This window comes from Callithrix jacchus, chromosome 6 (assembly GCF_049354715.1).
Source record: "Callithrix jacchus isolate 240 chromosome 6, calJac240_pri, whole genome shotgun sequence".
Taxonomy (NCBI): domain Eukaryota; kingdom Metazoa; phylum Chordata; class Mammalia; order Primates; family Cebidae; genus Callithrix; species Callithrix jacchus.
In genome coordinates, this window is record NC_133507.1 from 124,531,381 (window position 1) to 124,556,285 (window position 24,905).

General features: G+C 42.9%; 1 protein-coding gene across 13 annotated transcripts in view; it reads left to right on the plus strand.

Moving 5' to 3' along the window:
• The window catches only part of CYP20A1 (cytochrome P450 family 20 subfamily A member 1), a 161,191-nt gene that overhangs the window by 101,205 nt on the left and 35,081 nt on the right, over positions 1 to 24,905 (plus strand). For 4 of the 13 annotated variants that reach the window (XM_002749655.8, XM_078328270.1, XM_078328271.1 and 1 more), the window contains exons 1-4: positions 7,282 to 7,398; positions 13,784 to 13,833; positions 14,691 to 14,857; positions 17,932 to 18,074. In XM_002749655.8, the coding sequence (XP_002749701.1) occupies positions 7,327 to 7,398; positions 13,784 to 13,833; positions 14,691 to 14,857; positions 17,932 to 18,074 (432 nt within the window). In that variant the 5' untranslated portion in view covers positions 7,282 to 7,326. Of the gene's footprint in view, positions 1 to 7,281; positions 7,399 to 7,613; positions 7,720 to 13,783; positions 13,834 to 14,690; positions 14,858 to 17,880; positions 18,075 to 24,905 lie in introns of those variants that run through there. The other 9 variants (XM_078328268.1, XM_078328267.1, XM_078328269.1 and 6 more) reach the window with 5 other exon arrangements.

Consider the following 24,905-nt stretch of genomic DNA (forward strand, 5'->3'; position numbering starts at 1 on the left):
AGGGTATCAATTTTAGATCTTTCCTCACTCCTCATGTGAGCATTTAGTGCTATAAATTTTCCTCTAGACACTGCTTTAAATGTGTCCCAGAGATCCTGGTATGCTGTGTCTTCACTCTCATTGGTGTTGAAGAACATCTTTATTTCTGCCTTCATTGCATTATTTATCCAATAGTCATTCAGGAGCACGTTGTCCACTTTCCATGTAGTTGTGTGGTTTGGGGTCAGTTTCTTAATCCTGAGTTCTAATTTGATTGCAGTGTGCTCTGAGAGACTGTTATAATTTCCTTTTTTTTTTTTTTTTTTTTTTTGCATTTGCTGAGGAGTGATTTACTTTAGATTATGTGGTCAATTTTAGAGTAAGTGTGATGTGGTGCTGAGAAGAATGTATATTTTTTGGATTTGGGGTGGAGAGTTTTGTAGATGTTTGTTAGGTCCACTTGGTCTAGATCTGAGTTCAAGTCCTGGATATCCTTGTTAGTTTTCTGTCTAGTTGATCTGTCTAATATTGACAGTGGAGTGTTAAAGTCTCTCACTATTATTATGTAGGAGTCTAAGTCTCTTTGTAGGTCATTAAGAACTTGCTTTCTGTGTATGGATGCTCCTGTATTGGGTGTGTATATATTTAGGATAGTTAGCTCTTCTTGTTGCATTGATCCCTTTACCATTATGTAATGCCCTTCTTTGTTCCTTTTGATCTTTGTTGGTTCAAAGTCCATTTTATTAGAGACTAGTATTGCAACCCCTGCTTTTTTTCCCTCTCTCTATTTGCTTGGTAAACCTTCCTCCATCCCTTTATTTTGAGCCTATGTGTGTCTGCACATGAGATGGGTCTCTTGAATACAGCACACTGATGGGTCTTGACTCTTTATCCAGTTTGCCAGTGTCTTTATTGGGGCATTTAGTCCATTTACATTCAAGGCTAATATTGTTATACATGAATTTCATCCTTCCATTTTATACTAGCTGTTTGTTTTGCCTGTTGATGCAGTTTCTTTGTAGTGTTGATGATATTTACAATTTGGTATGCTTTTGCTGTGGCTGGTATTGGTTATTCCCTTCCATGGTTAGTGCTTACTTCAGGAGCTCTTGTAAGGAAGGTGGTGATGAAATCTCTCAGCAGATGCTTGTCCGTAAAGGATTTTGTTTATTCTTCACTTATGAAACTTAGTTTGGCTGGATATAAAATTCTGCATTGAAAAGTTTTTTCTTTAAGGATGTTGAATATTCACTCCTACTCTCTTCTGGCTTGTATGGTTTCTGCCAAGGGATCTGCTGTGAGTCTCATGTGCGTCCCTTTGTGGGTAACCTGATCTTTCTCTCTGGCTGCCTTCAGTATTATTTTCTGCATTTCGACCCGGGTGAATCTGATGATTATGTGCCTTGGGGTTGTTCTTCTTGAGGAATATATTTGTGGTGTTCTCTGTATTTCCTGAATTTGAATGTTGGCCTGCTTTGCTAGTTAAGGAACTTCTCCTAGATAATATCCTGAAGCATGTTTTCCAATTGATAGAAAAGAAAATCCCATTTTCTGATGAGAAATTCAAGCTTGCTGCAAAAATTTGCATAAGTAACGAGGAGCCAAATGTTAATCTCCAAGTCAATGGGGAAAATGTTTCCACCTTTGCAGTAGCTTCTCCCCTCACAGGCCTGGAGGGTTAGGAAGAAAAAATGCTTTCCTGGGCTTGGCCGAGGGTCCCTCTGCTGTGTGCAATCTAGGGACTTTATGCCTTGCATCCCAGCTGCTCCAGCCATGACTAACAGGGGCCAAGGTACAGCTCAGGCTATGGCTTCAGAGGGTGCAAGCCCCAAACCTTGGCAGCTTCCATATAGTGTTGAACCTGCAGGTGGACAGAAGTCAATAATTGAGGTTTGGGAATCTCCGCCTAGATTTCAGAGGATGTATGAAAAGGCCTGTATGTCCAGGCAGAAGTTTGCTACATGGGCAGCGCACTTCTGCTAGGGCAGTACAGAAGGGAAATATGGGGTGGGTGCACCAATACAGAGTCCCCACTGGGGCACTGCCTAGTAGAGCTGAGAAGAGGGCCACTGTCCTCCAGACCCCAGAATGGTAGATCCATTGACAGCCTGCACTGCACACCAGGAAAAGCCGCAGACACACAACTCCAGCCCATGAAAGCAGACAAGAGGGAGGCTGTACTGTGAAAGGCACGGGGCGGAGCTGCCCAAGACCATAGGAACCCACCTCTTACACCAGCATGACCCAGATGTGAGACATAGAGTCAAAGGAGATCATTTTGGAGCTTTAAGATTTGACTGCGCCACTGGATTTTGGACTTGTATGGGGCCATGAGCACCTTTGTTTTGGCCAGTTTCTCCCATTTGGAATGGGTGTATTTATCCAATGCCTGCACCCCCATTGTATCTAAGAAGTAACTAACTTGCTTTTGATTTTACAGCGTTATAAGCAGAAGGGACTTGCCTTGTCTCAGAGGAGACTTTGGACTTTTGAGTGAATGCTGAAATGAGTTAAGACTTTGGGGGATGACTGGACGTAGTGGCTCATGTTTGTAATCCCAGCACTTTGGGAGGCTGAGGCAGGTGTATCACAAGGTCAGGAGTTCAAGACCAGCCTGGCCAACATTGTGAAACCCTGTCTCTACTAAAAATACAAAAAGAAATTAGCCAGGCATGGTGGCAGATGCCTATAATCCCAGCTACTTCGGAGGCTAAGGCAGAAGAATTCCTTGAACCCAGGAGGAGGAGATTGAAGTGAGTCAAGATTGTGCCATTGCACTCCAGCCTAGGCAAGAGAGTGAGACTCCATCTCAGGGGGAAAAAAAGACTTTGGGGGACTGTTGGGATGATTGGTTTTGAAATGTGAGGACATGAGATTTGGGAGGGGCCTGGGGTGTGATGATATGGTTTGGCTGTTTACCTACCCAAATCTCATCTTGAATTGTAACTCCCACAATTCCCATGTGTCATAGGAAGGACCTAGTGGAGGTAATTGAATCATAGTTGGGGGGGGTCTTTCCCATGCTATTCTTATGATAGTGAACGAGTTTCATGAGATCTGATGGTTTTATAAAGGAGAGTTTCCCTGCACAAGTTCTCTTGGCTGCCACCATGTGAGACATGCCTTTTACCTGCCACCATGATTGGGAAGCCTCCCCAGCCACGTGGAACTGCAAGTCCATTAAACCACTTTCTTTTGTAGATTGCCCAGTCTTGGGTACCTTTCTCAGCAGCATGAAAATGGACTAATATGTCAAGTTAACACATTGACTTCCCAAATTCTGGGTGAATGAAACCATATAAATAAATTTGGCCCTTACCATCCTTTATGTTTTGTTTTCCTTAAATACCCATTCTCATACATGCTTCTTAGCATTCCTCTATTACAAATTAGCAAGGTCTTATTGCTCCTTTGATGTATAAGCCAATGTTCTGTTCCAGGTTCAGGCATTATGAGTAGAGTATTTTAAAACAGTAATAGAACCAACCAAATGTCTTCTGTTTTTTATGACCATGTGCTGGCAATAGTAAACTGTGAGTGACAAATTACCCACCCTGCTGTGCTCCATCACCTGTCCCCTTTCTCTTGCAGTGCCACTGTTCTCTAGGAACTGAACTGGTAATTGTCTACCTGGACTATGATGGTTTAGCTGTTTTTATTGCCGACAGTCTGTTATTACCTTTATTATTTTATTATTATCAGTCTTTATTGCCTGGAGATAATGAGAAGAAATGGGAATTCTTCTTCAGGATAATGGGCACTATCTTGTTATGTAACTGACCCAAAAGAAGTTTCTTAAAGACTTTCATGTGAGGGAAGTTAGTTTCCTCAGACAGGGAAGATAGGCCCACTCCCCCATCAGCAAGAAAGGTTCATTGGGACTTGGGGTTTCGGCTTTGTCTTTCTCCGACCAAATGTCCTGATCTCAGAGTCCTATTCCCTCTTAAATAGTTTCCTAATTTAGAATAAGACTTGGCAAGATTCTGCTTTTAACTGGCATTATAACTCTACTACCTGCACAATTAGATTTTAGGGCCTGACTCAGCCACATGTGCCCTGTAGCTGCATAAAATATTCTTTTTTTCTTTTTTTTTTTTTTGAGACAGAGTCTCACTCTGTAGCCCGGGTTGGAGTGCAGTGGCATGATCTCAGCTCACTGCAACATTTGCCTCCCTGGTTCAAGCAATTCTCCCTGCCTCAGCCTCCCTAGTAGCTGGGATTACAGGTGCCTGCCACCATGCCCAGCTATTTTTTGTATTTCTTTTTAGTACAGAAAGGGTTTCACCCTTTAAAAAAACACACAAACTTGACCAGGTGCAGTGACTCACATCTGTAATGTGAAACCCTGATTGGCCAGGCTGGTCTTGAACTCCTGACCTCAGGTGATCCTCCCTCCTCAGCCTCCCAAAGTGCTGGGATTATAGGTGTGAGCCACCATGCCTGGCCACAAAATATTCTTTGAGAAGAATGGAAGCCTTCTGGTTCTTCATCTACACCATCTTATGTTGGAAAGTCAGGCCTAAAACTTGTTTTTTTTTTCTTTTAATAAGCTCTATTCTGCAGTCAGAAACAGCCGTCTATCCCACCATCTTTTTTTTTTCTTTTTTAGAAAGTCTCACGCTTTTGCACAAGCCGTGCAATGGTGTCATTTTGACTCACTGCAACCTCTGCTTCCTGGGTTCAGGTGATCCTCCTGCCTCAGCCTCCTGAGAACCTGGGATTACAGTCACATGCTACCATTTCCAGTTTCACTCTGTTGCCCAGGCTGGAGTACAGTGGCATCATCTTGGCTCACTGCAACTTCCACTTCCTGGGTTCAAGTGATTCTCCTGCCTCAGCCTCCTGAGAAGCTGAGATTACAGGCGCGTGCCACTGCACCCAGCTAATTTTCATATTTTTAATAGATACAGGGTTTCACCATGTTGGCCAGGCTGGTCTTGAACTCCTGACCTCAGTGATCTGCCCACCTCAGCCTCCCAAAGTGCTGGCATTGCAGGTGTGAGTCACTGCGCCTGGTCAAGCTTGTATGTTTTTTTAAAGTCTTACAATAGTTATCACATCACTATTTAAATTCTTTTTCATACACTTGAAAGAAAGCTGTAACAATTTCAAAACGTGAATATTTACTTATTTATTTTATTTATTTATTTTTTGAGACTGAGTTTTGCTTTTGTTGCCCAGACTGGAGTGCAATGGCATGATCTCGGCTCACTACAACCTCCGCCTCCCAGCTTCAAGTGATTCTTCAGCCCCGGCCTCCTGAGTAGCTGGGACAATAGACATGCGCCACCATGCCCGGCTATTTTCTCTAGTTTTAGTGGAGACAGGGTTTCTCCAAGTTGGTCAGGATGCTCTTGATCTCTGGACCTCAGGTGATCCACCCACCTTGGCCTCCCAAAGTGCTGGGATTACAGGCTTGAGCCACCACGCCCAGCCCAAAACATGAATATTTATAATATGCCAGAAACTTAATCCTTTAGTCAAGATAAAAACATGTGTGAAAGGAGATATATATATATTATAATATATAATGCTTTTAGGGAGTACTAAAATGCTTTTAGGGTGTATAAACTGGGACCCAGGAGGCAGAGGTTGCAGTGAGCCGAGATCTCACACCTGCACTCTAGCCTGGCCTACAGAGCGAGACTGTCTAAAAAAAAACAAAAAGTCTTATGCTTACTGTTTTGAAAACCTGTTGGGAACATCAGTTTGACAAGAAATGTCTTTAAAATTCCAAACAAGAGACTTAAAAATGAAATTTGAACATATGACATTTCAAAGCACATTTATACGCAGAGAAAGACTTAAAAATACAATTTCTGCAAGAGAAATATTAAATAGCATGTTTCATTATATTTGCTATAGATGCCAAAAGAGTTGGCATTTTCAACGAGGTATGTTTCCTGCTTATGTAATAGTCATTTATCATAGAAGCTGTAAAATACAATCTGGAATTTCTCTTGCCAAATTGCTTCCTGTGCTTGACATTTTATATTGTTAAAGCTATAAAATCTATACATACTTTTAGGACGCTTTCACTAAAAGGAGCACTAGTAAGTAGCATTTGTATTTCATTAGCCATGTCAAAACTTCTGAGCCATACGAAATAGGAGTCCTAGGATATTTTATGCCCATGGCAACAAATGCCAAATACTGAAGTAGATAGCACCTACTCGGTTTTGCTAGCTGTGCTAAGTGCTTTTCATAAAGTATGTAATTTAACCTACAGGCAACTCCGTGTGGTATTATTTTCACTGTTTTACGTAGAAGGAAATGGAAGCTTAGAAAACTCAAGCAATTTACCGAAAGTCGGAACTAACAGCAAGGAAATCTGAACAGTGTGCAGCCTCCGCTCACCAGAAAGTGTCAAAGAACCACATTTACTAGTACTTCAGACGGAAATTCTGCAAAACAAGGAGTATCTACTCTTGTTTTACTCCCAGTCACTTCCCTGGCCCTGTTAGATCAGTGGTGGTTTTTACTCAAATTTATCTAACGGTGTCCCCGGGAGGGCTTTGTTAAAACAGATTGTTGTACGCCCCTCACCCCGCCCCTCAGTGTTGGATTCAATAGGTCTAGCTTGGGATCAAGAATCCACATTTTTTTTTGTTTTTTTGAGACGGTGTTGCCCTGTCGACCAGGTTGGAGTACAGTGGTGCTTAGCCTGCGCCTCCCCGGCTCAAGCGATCCTCCAGCCTCAACCTCTAGTGTAGGTGGGGCCATAGGAGTGAGCCACCACGCCTGGCTAATTTGATCTTCTTCTTTTTTTTTTTTTTTTTGTAGAGACGGGGGTCTCGCTATGTTGCCCACTCTGGTGTCGATCCTCCTGCTTCAGCCTCCCAAGGTGCTGGAATAGGTGGAGCCACCGCGCCCAGCATCGATAATCTGCATCTCTAACGAGTTCCCGGGCGACGCTGATGCTGGTCCTAGAACCACTCTTCGAAAACTATTGGTTTAGAGGTTTTAATTCTGAATCCATTCGGCGGACAGAGCACTGCTAACTCCTAACTTTTATTTGGGGTCTGCTTTCGCCAGCAACTAGGTCCCAAGTCGCGGGCGTATTCTGAAATCATGTGCACCGCAATCCCCGCCTTGGGGTGGAGGCTAGCGCTGGGCGGCCTCAGCCTCTGCCTGCTGCGCACAGGAACCCGCTCCCCGGCTCCTCGGCGATCCATTGCTCTTTCCACCGGAGCCTGCCGCAGGCCTCGGTCACGCCCCCGGCGGCCCAATGGTTCGCGGGTCTCGCGGGGTATCCCCGCCCACAGGCTAATGCCTTAAGTTGGGCCAGGCTGAGGCGCTGCTGCCGGAGCGGCGGATCTGAGACGTGGCTTCCTGGGTGGAAGAACCATGTTGGACTTCGCGATCTTCGCCGTTACCTTCTTGCTTGCGTTGGTGGGAGCGGTGCTCTACCTCTACCCGGTAAGCGTCATCTTGGTTCTCTGGGGCCTCAGGCGCCGCCCTGGCCTCTCTGTCACCCACATCCAGGCCGACCTGCTTGCTGCGGGCCGCAGGGGACGGGCCTGAGGGAAGGGCTCATGATCCTTCCAGGGCTTCCGCTCAGGGACTGCACCCGGCGTCACGTGACACCCCTCCGGGCGCGCCTGCCGAGCGCAGTGAGCAACGTAGACTGCGCCGCTACCCTTCTGGCGCAGATTCGGGCGGACGTAGAGCTGCCGAGGAAAAGCCCGCGCGGCTGCGGGCGGGCCTCACCTTGACGGGCATCCAGCACCACTCTCCAAGGTGGCTCTCAAGTACTTTGGGTGGCTTTTTGGCAGTAACTCCGACAAGCACAAATTCCATTTCCCAGTGTGTCAGTGAGGAGACTCCAGGGCACGCCACTTCTTTCCTCTTTCTTGAGGGTTCTCCAGTACTTCTGTCGCTCCTCTTTCCATCTGTCCCTCGATCTATCCTGACTGAAATCCAAAGTGCTCGAGGTCCGGGTCTTGTTTCTCTGAGGGGCTTGGGGACAAATACTCCTCCCGGGGAGAGCGCTGCGCTGCTGGTTCGAGCACGAGCTTTCCTCGGCCGCTGCTGCCTCTCCGAGCCGCCTGTTCTCCTCTCCCCACTGGCCTCCATCAGCCAGAGAGTGAGGGTCTGAAAACAAAAGCGGTGATGGTTGAGGAGCTGCCTTTAAAACCTGTTCTACACACTTTGGGAGGCCGAGGCGGTTGGATCACGAGGTCAGGAGATCGAGACCATCCTGGCCCTCGTATTTTCACCTAGTAGAGATAGGTGAAACCCTGTCTTTACTAAAAATACAAAAATTATCTGGGTGTGCTGGCATGTGCCTGTAATCCCAGCTACTCGGGAGGCTGAGGCAGGAGAATTGCTTGAACCCGGGAGGCACAGATTACAGTGAGCCGAGATTACGCCATTGCACTCCAGCCTGGCCACAGAGCGAGACTCCGTCTCAAAGAAAAAAGGAAAAAAAAAAAAAAGCCGTTCTACAAAGCAAGGTGGTGGTTTTACAGTGAAAGTTGAACTGCTGGAATTGACCATACATCTTAAATGTTCTTTTCCGAGCAGGTAAATGGATTAGACTGGAATCTTGCAACTACACAATCAGGGACTCCCTGAAATCTTATTTTCTAAGAAACAACAATTTTAGTGGTTCTTGAACTTTTGGTGATTTTAAAATAATATTCTTCTTTGATCAGCTCATAGAAGCACACCGTTTATTCTTGCCACTAGATATGCGCCAGTTACGATTCCATGTGCTGGGAATCCAGCTGTGAACAAACTGGACAGAAAATTCCTGACACCTGGAATTTATTTTCTAAAGAAGGGGGACAGACAATAGAAACAAGTAACAGAGGATTGTGGGTAGAAATAAAATTGGGGATAGGTAGATTGTTATTTTAAAGTAGAATGGCCAAGAGCTAAGGAGACTTTGGAGCAGAGACTCGAAGAAGGTGAAGGTGCAAGCCATTCAGGTATCTGAGAAAGCATTTCGGGTTGAGGGAGCAGCAAATGCAGACCCTCAGAGGTAGAATATATGTCTTGAGTTTATGGGAAAAGTCCAGGCTGAAGATATGTATTTGGGAGCTATCAATGTATAGATGGTATTTAAAGCTAGGAGAACTGGTTGCAATCTCCCAGATGATTTAGATACAGGAGAGAAGAGGTCCAGGGACCATACCCTGGATTCTCCAATGTTAATGGTTGAGGAGAAAAAGAGGAGCCAGTAAAGGAGACTGAGGAGCAGAACCACATAAAATAGAAGGAAGCCAGATGTTTTAAGCGGGAAAGGATAATCAGCTAAGTCAAATGCTGCAGATAGGTCAAGTTAAGACCTAAGAATTTAATGATATTGATAATTGTTTTTTGTTTTGTTTTGTTTAAGAGGCAGAGTCTCACTTTCTTGCCCAGGCTGGATGTAATGGTGCCATCATAATTCATCGTAACAAACTCCTGGACCCATGCGATCCTCCCACCTTAGCCTCTCAAGTTGCTGGGACTGCATGCGCATGCCACCACACCTGGCTAATTTTAAAATTTTTATTTTTTATTTTTTGATGTGGAGTCTCGCTCTGTCACCCAGGCTGGAGTGCAGTGGCAAGATCTCGACTCACTGCAGTCTCTGTCTCCCAGGTTCAAGTGATTCTAATGCCCTAGCCTCTCAAGTAGTTGGGACTAAAGGCACATACTACCACGCCTGGCTAATTTTTTATATTTTTAGTAGAGGCAAGATTTTACCATGTTGGCTGGGCTGGTCTTGAACTCCTGCTCTCAAGCGATATCTGCCTGCTTTGGCCTCCCAAAGCACTGGGATTACAGGTGTGAGCCACTGCACCCAGCCTAATTTTTAAATTTTTTATAGAAATGGGGTCCCGCTATGTTGCTCAGGCTAGTCCCAAACTTCTGAGCTAAAGTGATCCTCCTGCCTCAGCCTTCCATGATGTGGGATTACAGGCATGAGCCACTGCTGCATTTGTAATCAAAAAGAGCAGTTTCAGTGTAATTGAGGTGATGAACTAAATGGTGTGGATTCAGAGATATCAGGTATAGACAGCTCTTTAGAGTTTTGTAGTAAAGGGGGCTGGTAGCTAGAGAGGGAAGTAAGGTGAAGGGACTCTTAAGGTAGGAGAAATTTCCATCAAGTCATTTATGTTAAAAAAAAAAAAAAGAGGTAGGAGAAATTACATTGTACTGATGAGGGCTGTCAAGTCATGAAGAAAAAACTGATGATGTAAGAAGCTTGTGGCCCCCACAGTGATTCAAGCCTGTAATCCCAGCACTTCGGGAAAATGGGGTGGGAGGATTGCTTGAACTTAGTAGTTTGAGACTAGCCTGAGTATTATAGTGAGACCCTGTCTCTAAAAACAATGAAAATAAAAAATTAGGCATGGTAGTGAGCATCTGTGGTCCCTGGTCCCAGCTATTTAAGAGGCTGAGGCAGGAGGATCACTTGAGCCTGGGAGATAGAGGCTGCAGTGAGCCAAGAGTGTGCCACTGCACTCCAGTGTGGGTGACAGAGCAAGACCCTGTCTCACAAAAAAAAAAAAAAAAAAAAAAAAAGGTTTAGGTTCCATGGTCTGTTACTGTAACCACTCTTTTGCATATGCCTTCAACTCCTTTGCGCTGTACCCCTTTGTCATAATCATCTAGAAAACCCCAATTCTTATTAAATTCAGTGCTCTGTCAGTTACACCCCTAAACCCACACAGCTGAAAAACAAAAACCATACAGGCAGGAAAGAACACAGCCATACTAACTAGTCTCATTTTAAATTTATGAACCTTAAGTGGGGTGTCTGGAAATCACTTGGTGCATTCACTCACCTAATCCTCTAGATAACTTTTCACTCCTTCCCTATCTTTAAATCTCCTGTCTTCACCAATAACTAAAAATCTCCTTTTCTTTTTCTTTTTTGAGCCAGAGTCTCACTCCAGCTGCAACCAGGCTGGAATGCAATGACATGGTCTTGACTCGCTGCAACCTCTGCCTCCTGGGTTCAAGTAATTCGCCTACCTCAGCCTCCCAATTAGCTGGAACTACAGGCATGTGCCCCCATACCTGGCTAATTTTTGTATTTTTAATAGAAACAGAGTTTTACTATGTTGACAAGGCTAGTCTCAAATTCCTGACCTCATAATCAATCTCGCCTCTATTTCTTTTCTTTTTTGAGGCGGAATTTCACTCTGTTGCCCAGGTTGGAATGCAGTGGAGTGATGTCAGCTCACTGCAACCTCTACCTCCTGGGTTCAAGCAATTCTCTTGCCTCAGCCTCCAGACACACGCCACCATGCCTAACTAGTTTTTGTATTTTTAGTAGAGATGGGATTTTACCATGTTGGCCAAGACATTCTTGATCGCCTGACCTTGTGATTTGCCCACTTCTGTCTCCCAAAGTGCTGGGATTACAGGCCTGAGCCCCACCGCACCTGGCCTCTTTTTTTTTTTTTTTTTTTTGAGATGGAGTCTTGCTTTGTCACCCAGGCTAGAGTGCAGTGGCATGATCTTGGCTCATTGTAACCTCCGCCTCCTGGGTTCAGGTGATTCTCCTGCCTCAGCCTCCTGGGTAGCTGGGACTAAAGGTGCGTGCCACCACGCCCGGCTAATTTTTTGTATTTATAGTAGAGACAGGGTTTCACCATATTAGCCAAGATGGTCTTGAACTCCTGACCTCATGATCCGCCCACCTCGGCCTCCCAAAGTGCTGGGATTACAGGCGTGAGCCACCTTGCCTGGCCTTTTTTTTTAAGACAAAGTCTCCCAGGCTGGAGTGAAGTGATGCTATCTCAGCTCACTGCAACCTATGTCTCCTGAGCTCAAGCAATTCTCCTGCCTCCGCCTCCTGAGTATCTGGGATTACAGGTGCCTACCACCATGCCCTGCTAATTTTTCTATTTTTAGTAGAGATGCAGTTTCACCATGTTGGCCAGGTTGTTTTTGAACTCCTGACCTAAAGTTATCTGCTCGCCTCAGCCTCCTGAAGTGTTGGGATTACAGGCATGAGCCACTGCGCCTGGCCTCTTTTTTTTTTTTTGCCTTTTTTAAAAGATGGGGTCTCACTTTGTCTCCTAGGCTGGAGTGCAATTGTGTGACCTTGGCTTCCTATAGCCTCAGCTTCCCAGGCTCAAGTGATCCTCCTGCCTCAGCCTCCCTAGTAGCTAGGATTACAGCACTGGCCACTGCACCCAGCTAATTTTTTGTATTTTTCAGAGAGACAGGGTTTCGCCACGTTGCCCAAGCTTTTCGCAAACTCCTGGACTCAAATGATCAGCCTGCCTTGGTCTCCCAAAGTACTGGGATTACAGATGTGAGCCACCACACCTGGCCTGTTTCATTGAAAAAATAAAACCAATCCCAAGCTAACTTCCACACCACCCTGCCTATCTGCCTAAGTTTGTGCCCTTATATTTCACCTTCCCTCCTATTACTATGAACTGTCTATGCTCCCAATTAAATGCTTCCCCATCTTTTCACTCCTATACTAGATCTAACTTCCTACCAACTCAAGAAGATGGCTCCAACACAGCAGTTTTCTGTTTCCTTTTTTTTTTCTTTTGAGACAGAGTCTCACTGTCACCCAGGCTGGAGTGCAATGGTGCAGTCACAGCTCACTGCAACCTCTGCCTCCCAGGTTCAAGTAATTTTCATGCCTCAGCCTCCTGAGTAGCTGGGACTATAGGAGTGTGCCACCATGCTAATTTTTGTATTTTTAGTAGAGACAGGGTCACCATGTTTGTCAGGCTGGTCTTGAACTCCTCACCTCAAGTGATCATCCACCTCAGCCTCCCAAAGTGCTGGGATTACAGATATGAGCCACTATGCCCGGCCCAGCACAGGAATTTTCTTCTGTTTCTTACATCATCATAATGAAACTATTAGAAGCATGGACCTTAATTTTTGTTTTTTGGGGTAAAGCCAAGCCAGCTGAGACCATATGTAAACTCAGAACAGAGAAAACAAAGAAAAATGTACTTGATATGTGTTACTTGATGTAAAGTTATATTAAAATCTTCAAATACCTTGGTTTAATTGACAGGAAGATTAATATCCTGAATGAAATCATTTTTTTAACTTTTATTTTAAGTTCAGGGATGCAAATCTAGGTTTGTTACATAGGTAAACTTGTATCTTGGGGGTTTATTGTACAGATAATTTCATCACCCAGATAATTATTAAGCCTAGTACCCATTAGTTGTTATTCCGAATCCTCTTACCCTCCGAAAGTCCCCAGTGTGTATTATTCCCCTCTGTGTGTTAATGTATTCTCATTGTTTAGCTCCCACTTACAAGTGAGAACGTGTAGTATTTGGTTTTCTGTACCTCTGTTAGTTTGCTAAGGATAATGGCCTCCAGCTCTATCCATATCCCTGCAAAGGACATGGAAATTATTCTTTTCCATGCAAAGAACCCCTTTTTTTGTATTTTAATATAGAAATAATTTCTTAGATTCAACTTAATTGGAAAGCCATTATTTAGGCCAGGCACAGTGGCTCATGCCTCTAATCCCAGCACTTCAAGAGACTGAGGCTGGTAGATCACTAGGTCAAGAGATGGAGACCATCCTGGCCAACATGGTGAAACCCATCTCAACTAAAATATAAAAGTTAGCTGGGTGTGGTGGCACACGCCTGTAGTCCCAGCTTATTTGGGAGGCTGAGGCAGGGGAATCACTTGAACCCAGGAGGTAGAGGTTGCAGTAAGCTGAGATCATACCACTGTATTCCATCCTGGCAACAGAGCGAAACTACATCTCAAAAAAATAAAAGCCATTATTTAAGGTCCTGCAGATGTCTTGGTGAAACACATTTGACTTATGGGATCTATAATAAACTGTTTTTTACCCCATAAGGCTTCCAGACAAGCTGCAGGAATTCCAGGGATTACTCCAACTGAAGAAAAGTGAGTAATTATTTTCTTGGAATCAAGTAGAGTCAATTCTTCATTATTGATATCAAGACTAAACCATGTGTTTAGCTAATCACAGTAGCTCTTGCCAGCTACTGAGGAGGTTGAGGTGGAGGATCACTTGAGGCCAGGAGTGTAATGCTGCAGCGAGCTATGATTATGCCACTGTACTCTAGCCTAGACAACAGAGCCAGACACTGTTTCTAAAAATAAATAAATAAATAGAAAACTAAGTTTTTTTTTGTGATGGGACTGGGCAGACAGATGGAATAGAGTAGGTAGTTCAGAAGACAAAACAAATATATATGATAAACCACATTTTTAGATTACTCATCTTTCCTTTGATTGCTGTAAATTTACCTGGGCACTTAACCTAAACTTTGTTAAGAACAGAAAAGAGGGTCGTGTAAATCAAAATATTTCATTGCTTTCACTTCCCCTTGCCAGAGAAAGCTAAAAAGAGAATTAAGATAGAAGGAAAGAAGGAAAAGATTGCTATAGCTGATCTGATGATTTTCATTGGCTGATGATGTCCATTGTTATCTCAGAGTTAGGTGCTGGATAGCTAAGTTGGATAGCTTTCCGGTATCCAAGTCAGATATTCCTGTGGAGATTTTTTATTCGTTATGAGGTGTTAAGAATTCTTAAAATAGCAGACAAATCCATATTCAAATATAACTATAGAAACATAGTAAGAAGGCAAACATAATTGAGTTTTGGATTTTGCAGTAATTTGAATTTCATGAACCTTTGTTCTCATTTATTGACACAGTTAATTCAGAGTCAACTATTGTTTTTCTGATTTTTCCAAGCTAAACTGATTACTTTATCAAATATTGCTCTTTTGTCAGAGACGGTAATCTTCCAGATATTGTGAATAGTGGAAGTTTGCACGAGTTCCTGGTTAATTTGCATGAGAGATACGGGCCTGTGGTCTCCTTCTGGTTTGGCGGGCGCCTTGTGGTTAGTTTGGGCACTGTTGATGTACTGAAGCAACATATCAACCCCAATAAGACATGTAAGTTTACTTTTCTTTCTAATTACCTGATCCTTACTGTTTAAGAATGAATGTTTAGGCCAGGCATGGTGGCTCATGCCTGTAATCCCAGCACTTTGGCAGGCTGAGGCAGGTGGATCACTTGAGGCCAGGAGTTTGAGACCAGGCTGACCAATATGGCAAAACCCCGTCTCTACTAAAAATACAAAAACTAGCCGGGTGTGGTGGCACATGCCTGTAATCCCAGCTACTCAGGAGGCTGAGGCATGAGAATCTCTTGAACCCAGGAGGCAGAGGCTTCAGTGAGCCAAGATTGTGCCACTGTACTCCAGCCTAGGCGACAGAGCAAGACTTGTCTCAAAAAAGAAAATTAAATTAAATTTAAAAGAATGAATGTTTATAAATAAAGAACTGTATATATACATTGTTCTTGGATAGGAATAGTCAACATTTATTGAGTACTTTGTACTATGTGCTAGGCACTGTGCTGCAGTTTTATTACTTCATTTAAGATAGTATTTTAAGTAATTGTGTTTTTCCTTAATTTATAAGTGTTTATGATAAAATCTCAGTGTAAATTCCGACAGGATTTTTTTGGGACCCTGAAAAAATAGTTCCAAGGTATATCTAGAAGAATAAATGTCCATGATCGCCAGGAAATAATCTTAGAAAGAATATTAACAGGCCGGGCACGTGGCTCATGCCTGTAATCCCAGTGCTTTGGGAGGCTGAGGTGGGTTGATCATGAGGTCAGGAGATCAAGACCATCCTGGCCAACATGGTGAAACCCCATCTCTACTAAAAATACAAAAATTAGTTTAGCATGGTGGTGCACGACTATAGTCTCAGCTACTCAGGAGGCTGAGGCAGAATAATAGCTTGAACCCAGGAGGGGGAGGTGGCAGTGAGCTGAGATCACACCACTGCACTCCAGCCTAGGCAACAGAGCGAGATTCCATCTCAGAAAAAAAAAAAGAATATTAATGAGGGAAATACTTGTATTATCAGTTAGTATAGTGTATTATAAAGCTAGATTAATTTAAAGAATCTTGTACTGGCCAGGCGCAGTGGCTCACATCTGTAATCGCAACTTTGGGAGGCCTAGATGGAAGGATCACTTGAGCCCAGTTCAAGAGCAGTCTGGGCAACATAGTGAGACCTCATCTCTGCAAAAAAATACAAAAGTTAGCCAGATGTGATGCGTGTGCCTGTAGACCTAGCTACTTGGGAGGCTGAGGTAGGAGGATCGCTTGAGTTCAGGAGGTTGAGGCTGCATTGAGCCAAGGTTGCAGAACTCTACTCTAGCCAGGCAGCCAGGGGACAGAGCAAGATCCTGTCACTTTAAAAAAAAAAAAAGAATCTCCTGGCCAGGCACGATGGCTCCTGCCTGTAGTCCCAGCACTTTGGGAGGCTGAGGCAGGTGGATCACCTGAGGTCAGGAATTGGAGACCAGCCTGGCCAACCTGGTAAAACCCTGTCTCTACTAAAAATGCAAAAATTAGTCACGCCTAGTGATGCACACCTGTAATCCCAGCTACTTGGGAGGCTGAGGCGGGAGAATCTCTTGAACCCGGGAGGCAGAGGTTGCAGTGAGCTAAGATCGAGCCACTATACTCCAGCGTGGGTGACAGAGAGAGATTCCATCTAAAAAAAAACCTCATACTGTGGTAGGGCTAGACAACAGATGTAATCGAGTAGATAGTTCAGAAGACAAACCAAATGTAGGTGATAAAGATAGCATTTTATGACAAAAGAGAAAAGTAGTAGATGGTTTTGGGAATATTGGTTAGATTTGGAAAAAATAAATCTCAATCCCTGCCTTATTGGTTATTTTTTTCCTCCCTCTTTTACCCAGGCTAGAGTGCAGTGGTACTATCATAGCTCACTGTATAACCTACAACTCCTGGGCTCAAGTGATCCTCCCAACTCAGCCTTTGAGTAGGTGGGACTATAGGCATGCACTGCCATGCCTGGATTTTTTTTTTTTACTTTTTAGTGGAGATGAGGTCTCACCACATTGCCCAGGAAGGCCTCCAACTCCTAGACTCAAGCAATTCTCCTACCTCTGCCCTGCAAAATACTGGGATTACAGGTGTGAGCCATTGCACCTGGTGTCTGCCTTATTCCTTATATCTAAATAAATTCTAGATGATTAAAATATCAGGTCATAAAGGTAATACAGGAAAACTTGGTTAAATATTAAATTTTTCTCATTGGTTGGGGAGAATGTAGATAAACCTTTTCTTACAGTGGTATAAGATCTAGGAGCTATAAAACACAAGTTAGATAAACCTATCTACATAAAAATGAAAAATTTTAGTACAGTAACAGACACCTTGAATGGATGCAGTAGCACATACCTGTAGTCTCAGCTATTCAGGAAGCTGAGATGGGAGGATCACTTGAACTCAAGAGTTGAAGACCAGTCTGGGAGACACATTGAGAGTCTGCGATTTAAAAAACAAAGTCAAAATCACCTTGAGAAAGAAAAAAGAGATGGGAAAATGTCAACTACACATTGTCACACCTGATGTATAGTAATCGATTATCATATTTTTGTTAAATAAAAAGGCACCATGACTAAAGTTTAAACGAGAAATGGAAAAGCAATTTACCACCAATATGTTAAATATATATAGTACATAAAAACTAAAAAGAAAAAATAGGCCAGGTGTGGTGGCCGTAATCCCAGTACTTTGGGAGGCTGAGGTGGGCGGATCACCTGAGGTCAGGAGTTCGAGACCAGCCTGGCCAACATAGTAAAACCCCCTCTCTACTAAAAATACAAAAATTAGCTGAGCAGGGTAGCAGGTGCCTGTAATCCCAGCTACTCAGGAGGCTGAGTCAGGAGAATCACTTGTATGCAGGAGGCAGAGATTGCAATGAGCCCAGATCATAACACTGCATTTCAGCCTGGGTGAGAAGAGCAAAACTGTCTCAAAAAAAAAAAAAGAAAAATGAAAACAGTTAAGGGAATTATGAAAAAGAATTGCTATGCTTTCAGCTATAATCCTTTACCTCCCTAATCTCTTGTTCTCTTACAGGAAATCTTTTTGAGTGATTATTTTGATACAGAAATATTTAATTTGTTTCAGTGGACCCTTTTGAAACCATGCTGAAGTCATTATTAAGGTATCAATCTGGTGGTGGCAGTGTGAGTGAAAGTCACTTGAGGAAAAAATTGTATGAAAATGGCGTGACTAATTCTCTGAAGAGTAACTTTGCTCTCCTCCTGAAGGTAAGGCAATAAGTAGTTTGGTATAGTGTTCTACAACATAAATAATAGTATTTTTTTTTTTTTAGTATTGGTGTGTCCTGTTTTTGCTACTCTTTTCTTTCCTGTCTCTCTAAGCTAATTTTATTCTGAAATTAAAAACAACAATAACAAAACATACATACCAAAAAAAGAAAAGGAAACAAAAATCTTGACATCTAGACTCACTGTATAAGTTGAAATGATGAGAGTAGAGAGCACCTTAAGGAAGTTTTCTGTGTGTGTGTGTGTGTGTGTGTGTGTGTGTGTGTGTGTGTGTGTGTGTTTATTTTTTTTCTGAGACAGAGTCTTGCTCTGTTGCCCAGGCTGGAGTACAGTGGTGTGATCTCGGCTCACTGCAACCTCCACCTACCAGGTTCAAGCAGTTCTCGTGCCTCAACCTCCCTTGTAACTGGGATTATAGGCTCACACCACTATGCCTGGCTAATTTTTGTATTTTTAGTAGAGACGGGGGTTTCGCCATGTTGGCCAAGGTGGTCTCGAACTCCTGACCTCAAGTGATCCACCCACCTCGGCCCTCGCAAAGTACTAGAATTACAGGTTTGAGCCACTCTGTCCGGCCATCTAAATATATATTTTTTGAGGCAGGATCTCACTTTGTCACACAGGCTAGAGGGCAGTGGCTGCATTATGGCTCACTACAGTCAGTCTGGACTCTTAAGCTAGCATTTCCCAAAACATATTCTGAGCTTATCTGAAACAGTTCCTCTTATAAAAATGCATATTATTGGCCAGGCGTGGTGGCTCATGCCTGTAATCCCAGCACTATGGGAGGCCAAGGCGGGTGGATTGCTTAAACTCAGGAGTTCGCAACCAGCTGAAACCCCATCTCTACTAAAATACAAAAAATTAGCCATGTGTGGCGGCATGCACCTGTAGTCCCAGATACTCAGGAGGCAGAGACAGGAGTATCACTTGAACCCGGGAGGCAGAGGTTGCAGTAAGTCAAGATTGCGCCATTGCACTCCAGCCTGGGTGACAGAGCAAGACTGTCTAAAAAGAAAGAAAAAAAAATACAGATTATTGGACCTCTACTTTGACATACTAAATGACTGGGTGAGGAACCTGACTTTTTATTTTCTTTGAGACTGTGTCTCACTCTTGTTGCCCAGACCGGAGTGTGGTGTCACGATCTTGCCTCACTGCAACCTCTGCCTCCCGGGTTCAAGCAATTCTCCTGCCTCAGCCTCCCGAGTAGCTGGGATTACAGGCATGTGCCACCATGCCTGGCTAATTTTTCTATTTTAGTAGAGACAGGGTTTCACCATGGTGGCAAGGTAGTCTCGAACTCCTGACCTCAGGTGATCCACCTGCCTTGGCCTCCCAAGTTGCTGGGAGTATAGGTGTGAGCCACTGCGCCTGGTCAAGACCTGACATTTTTAAGAAATTCTACAGATGACTGCAAATTTTTCGAACAACAATACTAATCCATATAATTTCCTTTTTTGTCCCTAAAGATTCTTAGCTGAGCCCTGTGTGCTCCTGACAGTTCTCTGAATCCCCATGGCACTATTCCAGACCTTCAGCCTCACTGTAATATTGCTAGTCATACCTAACCCCTTTGCTTGCTACAGATGTCCTTGCCTCCTGCTTTGCTGAGATTATAGATCCCTTCCATGTGAACTCCATCACTCTCTTACTCCCCCACTAACAAACTCTATCCATCCCAGTCCTTTGTTTTTTTTCTCCTGATTTTAAGTCTTAAAGAAAGAATCCTTCTTTCTGGGCAAAGCTAATTCATTTATTTAAAATTAGTGTAATTTATGAAAGTAATATATGGTTGCTGTAGAAAATAGCAAGATTTAACGGTTTAAGGAAATCACCCCTAATTTTACTATAGAAATATATATTGTTGAGACTATACAGTATATACAGTTTTATATGCTTTTTTTACTTTAAAACATATGGATGGCCAGGCGCAGTGGCTCATGCCTGTAATCCCAGCACTTTGGGAGGCTGAGATGGGCAGATCATGAGGTCAAGAGATTGAGACCATCCCAGCCAACATGGTGAAACCCCGTCTCTACTAAAATAGAAAAATTAGCCAGGCATGGTGGCACATGCCTATAATCTCAGCTATTCAGAAGGCTGAGGCAGGAGAGGCCTCACTTGTTTTCTTTTAATTCTTCAGATGTACCCTGTTCCCTCCTATCTGAGGGCCTTTCTATGCTATTCCCGTTTCCTGGAATGCACCTCCAGTCATCCACACACGTAGCTAATGTGTATTCATTTTTCAGCTCCTAGTTTAAATGTCACTTCCTCAGGGAAGCTATCGCTGATCATCCCACATTGCTAGGTAGGTCCCCCTTTTATTTATTTCATTTTTATTTTTTAAGACAGAATCTTGCTGTGTTGCCTAGACTGGAGTGCAGTGACTTGATCATAGCTCACTGTAGCTTCAAATTCCTGGGCTCATGAGATCCTTCCACCTCAGCCTCCTGAGTAGCTGGGACTACAGGGATGTGCCACGGTGTCTGGCTAGTTGTTTTTTTAAAATTTTTTGTAAAGATGTGTGTCTCATTAAGTTTCCTAGGCTGGTCTTGAACTCATGGCCTCAAGTGTTCCTCTCACCTTAGTTTCCCAAAATTCTGGGATTGCAAGCATGAGCCACTGCACTCAGCCAGGTTCCCCTTTTAGATGCTATCGTAACACCCTGTGCCTTTTCTTTACAACACTTTTCCCATTTTGTAATTCTATGTATTTATTTACTTACTTACTTATTTATTTGAGGTGGAGTATTGCTCTGTTACCCAGGCTGGAGTGCAGTGGTGCAATCTTGGCTCACTGCAATGTCCACTTCCTGGGTTCAAGTGATTCTCGTTCCTCAACCTCCCAAGTACCTGGGATTACAGGTGCACACCGCCACTCCCAGCTAATGTTTGTATTTTTAGTAGAGACATGGTTTCACCATATTAGCTGGTTTGGTCTCAAACTCCTAGCCTCAGGTGTTCCACCCGCCTCAGCCTCCCAAGTGCTGGGATTACAGGTATGAGCCATTGGGCCCGGCCGGAACTCTATTTGTAATCCCTTGAGTGTCTGTCTCCCTCACTTAAGTGTGTGCTCCATGAAGGTAGGGACTAGTCTATTTTGATTACTGCTATGTACTTGGCTCTTGTTACAGAGCAGGCCCCCAGTCAATATTTATTAAATCAGTGAATGAATACTTATAACTTAAAGTTCCTGAATTCTTTGACTCCTCTCTTACTCCAGCGTGGGTGACAGAGAGAGATTCCAGTCAGAATCTTCCTGTTCTGCTTAAATACCTAACATTTGTCAGTGAGAAATATTTTTGTATTTAATTGTGTATCTCCAGGAATTTTGCCCATTTCTCTTTGCTTTGCTTTCAATCATGATAAAAGCACTTTTTTCTTTTCAGTAACATTATTGTTAAAAGCCGTAATTATTTTGTCTTCTCTGCTTCAAACTAAGTAATTCTAACTTCTTTAATCTTTTATCACAGGCTCTGTTTTCCAAACTTTCAATCTTTTCTCTTGTTCCATATTCAATTGTTTTATCCTCCTACCCATTCAGAGGCAAATTGAGGTGATTTTTAAGTTTTGGTTCATAGACTTGTGTCCTTAGGTGAGAAATTTACTTTAGGTTTATATTGTCAGCCCCATAGTACAAGCCAGGCACTTAATTTAGGCATTAGTCAGTGATATAGTTTGAATATTTGTCCCTGCCCAAATCTCATGTTGAACTGTAATCCCCAATGTTGGGAGGGGGGCTTGGTGGAAGGTGATTGGATCATAGGAGTGGAGTCCTCATGGCTTGGTGCTATTCTTATGATAGTGAGTGAATTCTTGTGAGATCGTATTTGAAAGTGTGTGGTACATCCCCCTTATCTCTTGCTCATGCTTTTGCCATGTGATGTGCTGCCTCCCCCTTGCCTTCTGCCATGATTATAACCTTCTTGAGGCCTTATCATAAGCCAGGTAGATACCTGGCTTTCTTTATAAATTACCCAGTCTCAGCTGGGCGTGGTGGCTCATGCTTGCAATCCCAGCACTTTGGGAGGCCGAGGTGGGCTGATCATGAGGTCAGGAGTTCAAGACCAACCAGGCCAATATGGTGAAATCCTGTCTCTACTAAAAATACAAAAATGAGCTGGGCATGGTGGTACGTGCCTGTAGTCCCAGCTACTAAGGAGGCTGAGGCAGAAGAATTGCTTGAACCCAGGAGGCAGAAGTTGCAGAGAGCCGAGATTCCACCTCTGCACTCCAACCTAGGCGGCAGTGTGAGATTCCGTCTCAATTAATCAATCAATCAAGAACTGAGTCCCAGATATTTGTTTATAGCAATGTAAGAATGGTCTACTACAGTCAGAAATCACTATTAAATGATTGACCAGTAAGAACATTTGAAGAGTGCTATTCTTGGAGCATCCTCCTTCTCCCTACCAGTGGTTTCTTTAAGACCAGGTAAAACAATGCTATTTCCCGGAGTTATCACCTTAAAATGAGTTATATGCTTCATATTGCCATAATAAACATTTTGGCTTTTTTTTTTGGTCCAGATATGAGTTCGTTCTTACTAAATCCTCTAATGGGCTCTTATCCTCTTAACCTCATCTCATAAGTTTGACTTCTTCCTGCCCTGGGCATCTTTGCTTCAAGAATGTGTGTAAACCTACATTTTAATTCTGTGAATGTAACTTCTCTTTTCTGTGTGCCTCAGTCCCGTATTTTCCTTTGACTTTTGGGCTAAATTCTGCTTAAACAGGTATTTCTGGATTGTAGAAGTTATGACTGTTTAGTAAGAATATTAATAGCCAAAATTACTGAGTTAACTGGTTTAATAACTTCCATTAACTAATTTAATCTTCACAAGAACTTTATAGGTAGGTATTACAAATTTACCCCTTTTTTACAGATGAAGAAAATGAAGCATATAGTGTTAAGTAGCTTGCCCAAGGTCATACAGCTAGTAAATAAGTAGAAGGATTAGGAATTGATTCCAGTCAGTCTGAGTCCAGAGTTTATATATTTAACCACAAGGCTATCTTGCCTCTCTAGCATGGTTCTGCTCCTCTGGGATATACTCTTGCTTTTGCTTGACTAATTTTTAAAAATCTTCTTTAGAATTGAAATTAATAATATCCTAATACAAAGTGGAATTAAAATAACTTCTCTATGATTCTAATAATTTTAAAATAATTATGTAATAATTACTTAATGACTTTTTTCAAAAGTCTCAGTTCTTTTCAAAAAGAAAGTTTGTATTTTTTCTAAATACAAACTCCATAATCTTATCTGTTGAATTGTAAGCCTGCCTCCAGGTAGAATTTTATGTTGAGCTTTATTTTTCTGTGATTACAATTTTATGTTAGTTGAAATTACTGTAGCATTTTAATGTGGACATTCTGAAGACATCTATAAATGATCATACCATTATTTAGGATGCAAGATAAGATTAGTAGCATATATTTGTTGGGTCTTTCAGTTTATACATCGTATACATGTGATTTATATGTCATAAAAATGTAGCTGATAGAATACTCCAGCATAGATAACATTACTGTTATTCAACAACTAGATAGTTATTTCGGGTAAATGTACATATATCACACAAGACAACATTTGAAGACCTGTTCTGAAAAGAAGTCCATTAGGAAAGGAAAGCATTTATCCTATATTTGGACATTTTTACCAATAGTAAGTTAATATGTAATACTGAACTAACTATCAAATGAAGCTCATCAGAATTCCCATTCAATATAGTGAAGATCGGCTGGATGTGGTGCCTCATGCCTGTAATCCCTTCACTTTGGGAGGCCAAGGCGGGCAGATCACCTGAGGTTGAGAGTTCAAAAACAGCCTGGCTAACATGGTGAAACCCTGTTTCTGCTAAAAATATAAGAAATTAGCTGGGCGTGGTAGCACGTGCCTGTAATGTCAACTACTCAGGAGGCTGAGGCAGGAGAATCGCTTGAACCTGGGAGGTGGAGGTTGCAGTTAGTGGAGATCACGCCATTGCACTCCAGCTTGGACAACAAGAGTGAAACTCCATCTCAAAAAAATATATACTGAAGATTCAGAAACTGAAAGGGGCCAGGTGCAGTGACTCACACGTGTAATCCCAGCACTTTGGAAGGCTGAGCCAGGCAATTCACCTGAGGTTAGGAGTTTGAGGCAAAGGTTGCAGTGAGCCAAGATTGCGCCACTGCACTCCAGCCTGGGTGACAGAGCTAGACTTCATCTCAAAAAATAATAATTAATAAATAATTTCAAAATAAAGAACTATAATAGGGGCTACTCTAAAAAGAACTCTGAAGAATATAGGACTATAGCTGGGCACAGTTACTTAGCTTATAATCCCAGCACTTAGAGAGGCTGAGGTGGGAGGATTGCTTGAGTTCAGGAATTTAAGACCATCCTGGGCAAAATGGCAAGACCCTGTCTCTACAAACAAAGATTTTTAAAAAATGTATTAGCTGGGTCTGGTAGTGCATGCCCATAGTTCCAGCTACTCAGGAGGCAAGGCAGGAGGATGGGAGGATCCCTTGAATCCAGGAGCTACAGGATGTAGTGTGCAGTCATCACTCCAGCCTGGGTTGGAGTGCAGTAGCATGATCACTGCATACTACATCCTGTAGTTTCTGGGCTCCTTTGTCTCAAAAAAAAAAAGGATTAGCAGATATAAGTAACAGTCACAAACCCCAGGGCCGAGACAGAGGGCACTCAAAAGATCCCTCTTCCACAGGACTCAGATTCAGGCTTATTGGAGGAGCCACAGCTGCTATGAATGGCAGAGAAGTTGCTGTGGTGCCACATTAGCAAAACTTCCTGGAAATCT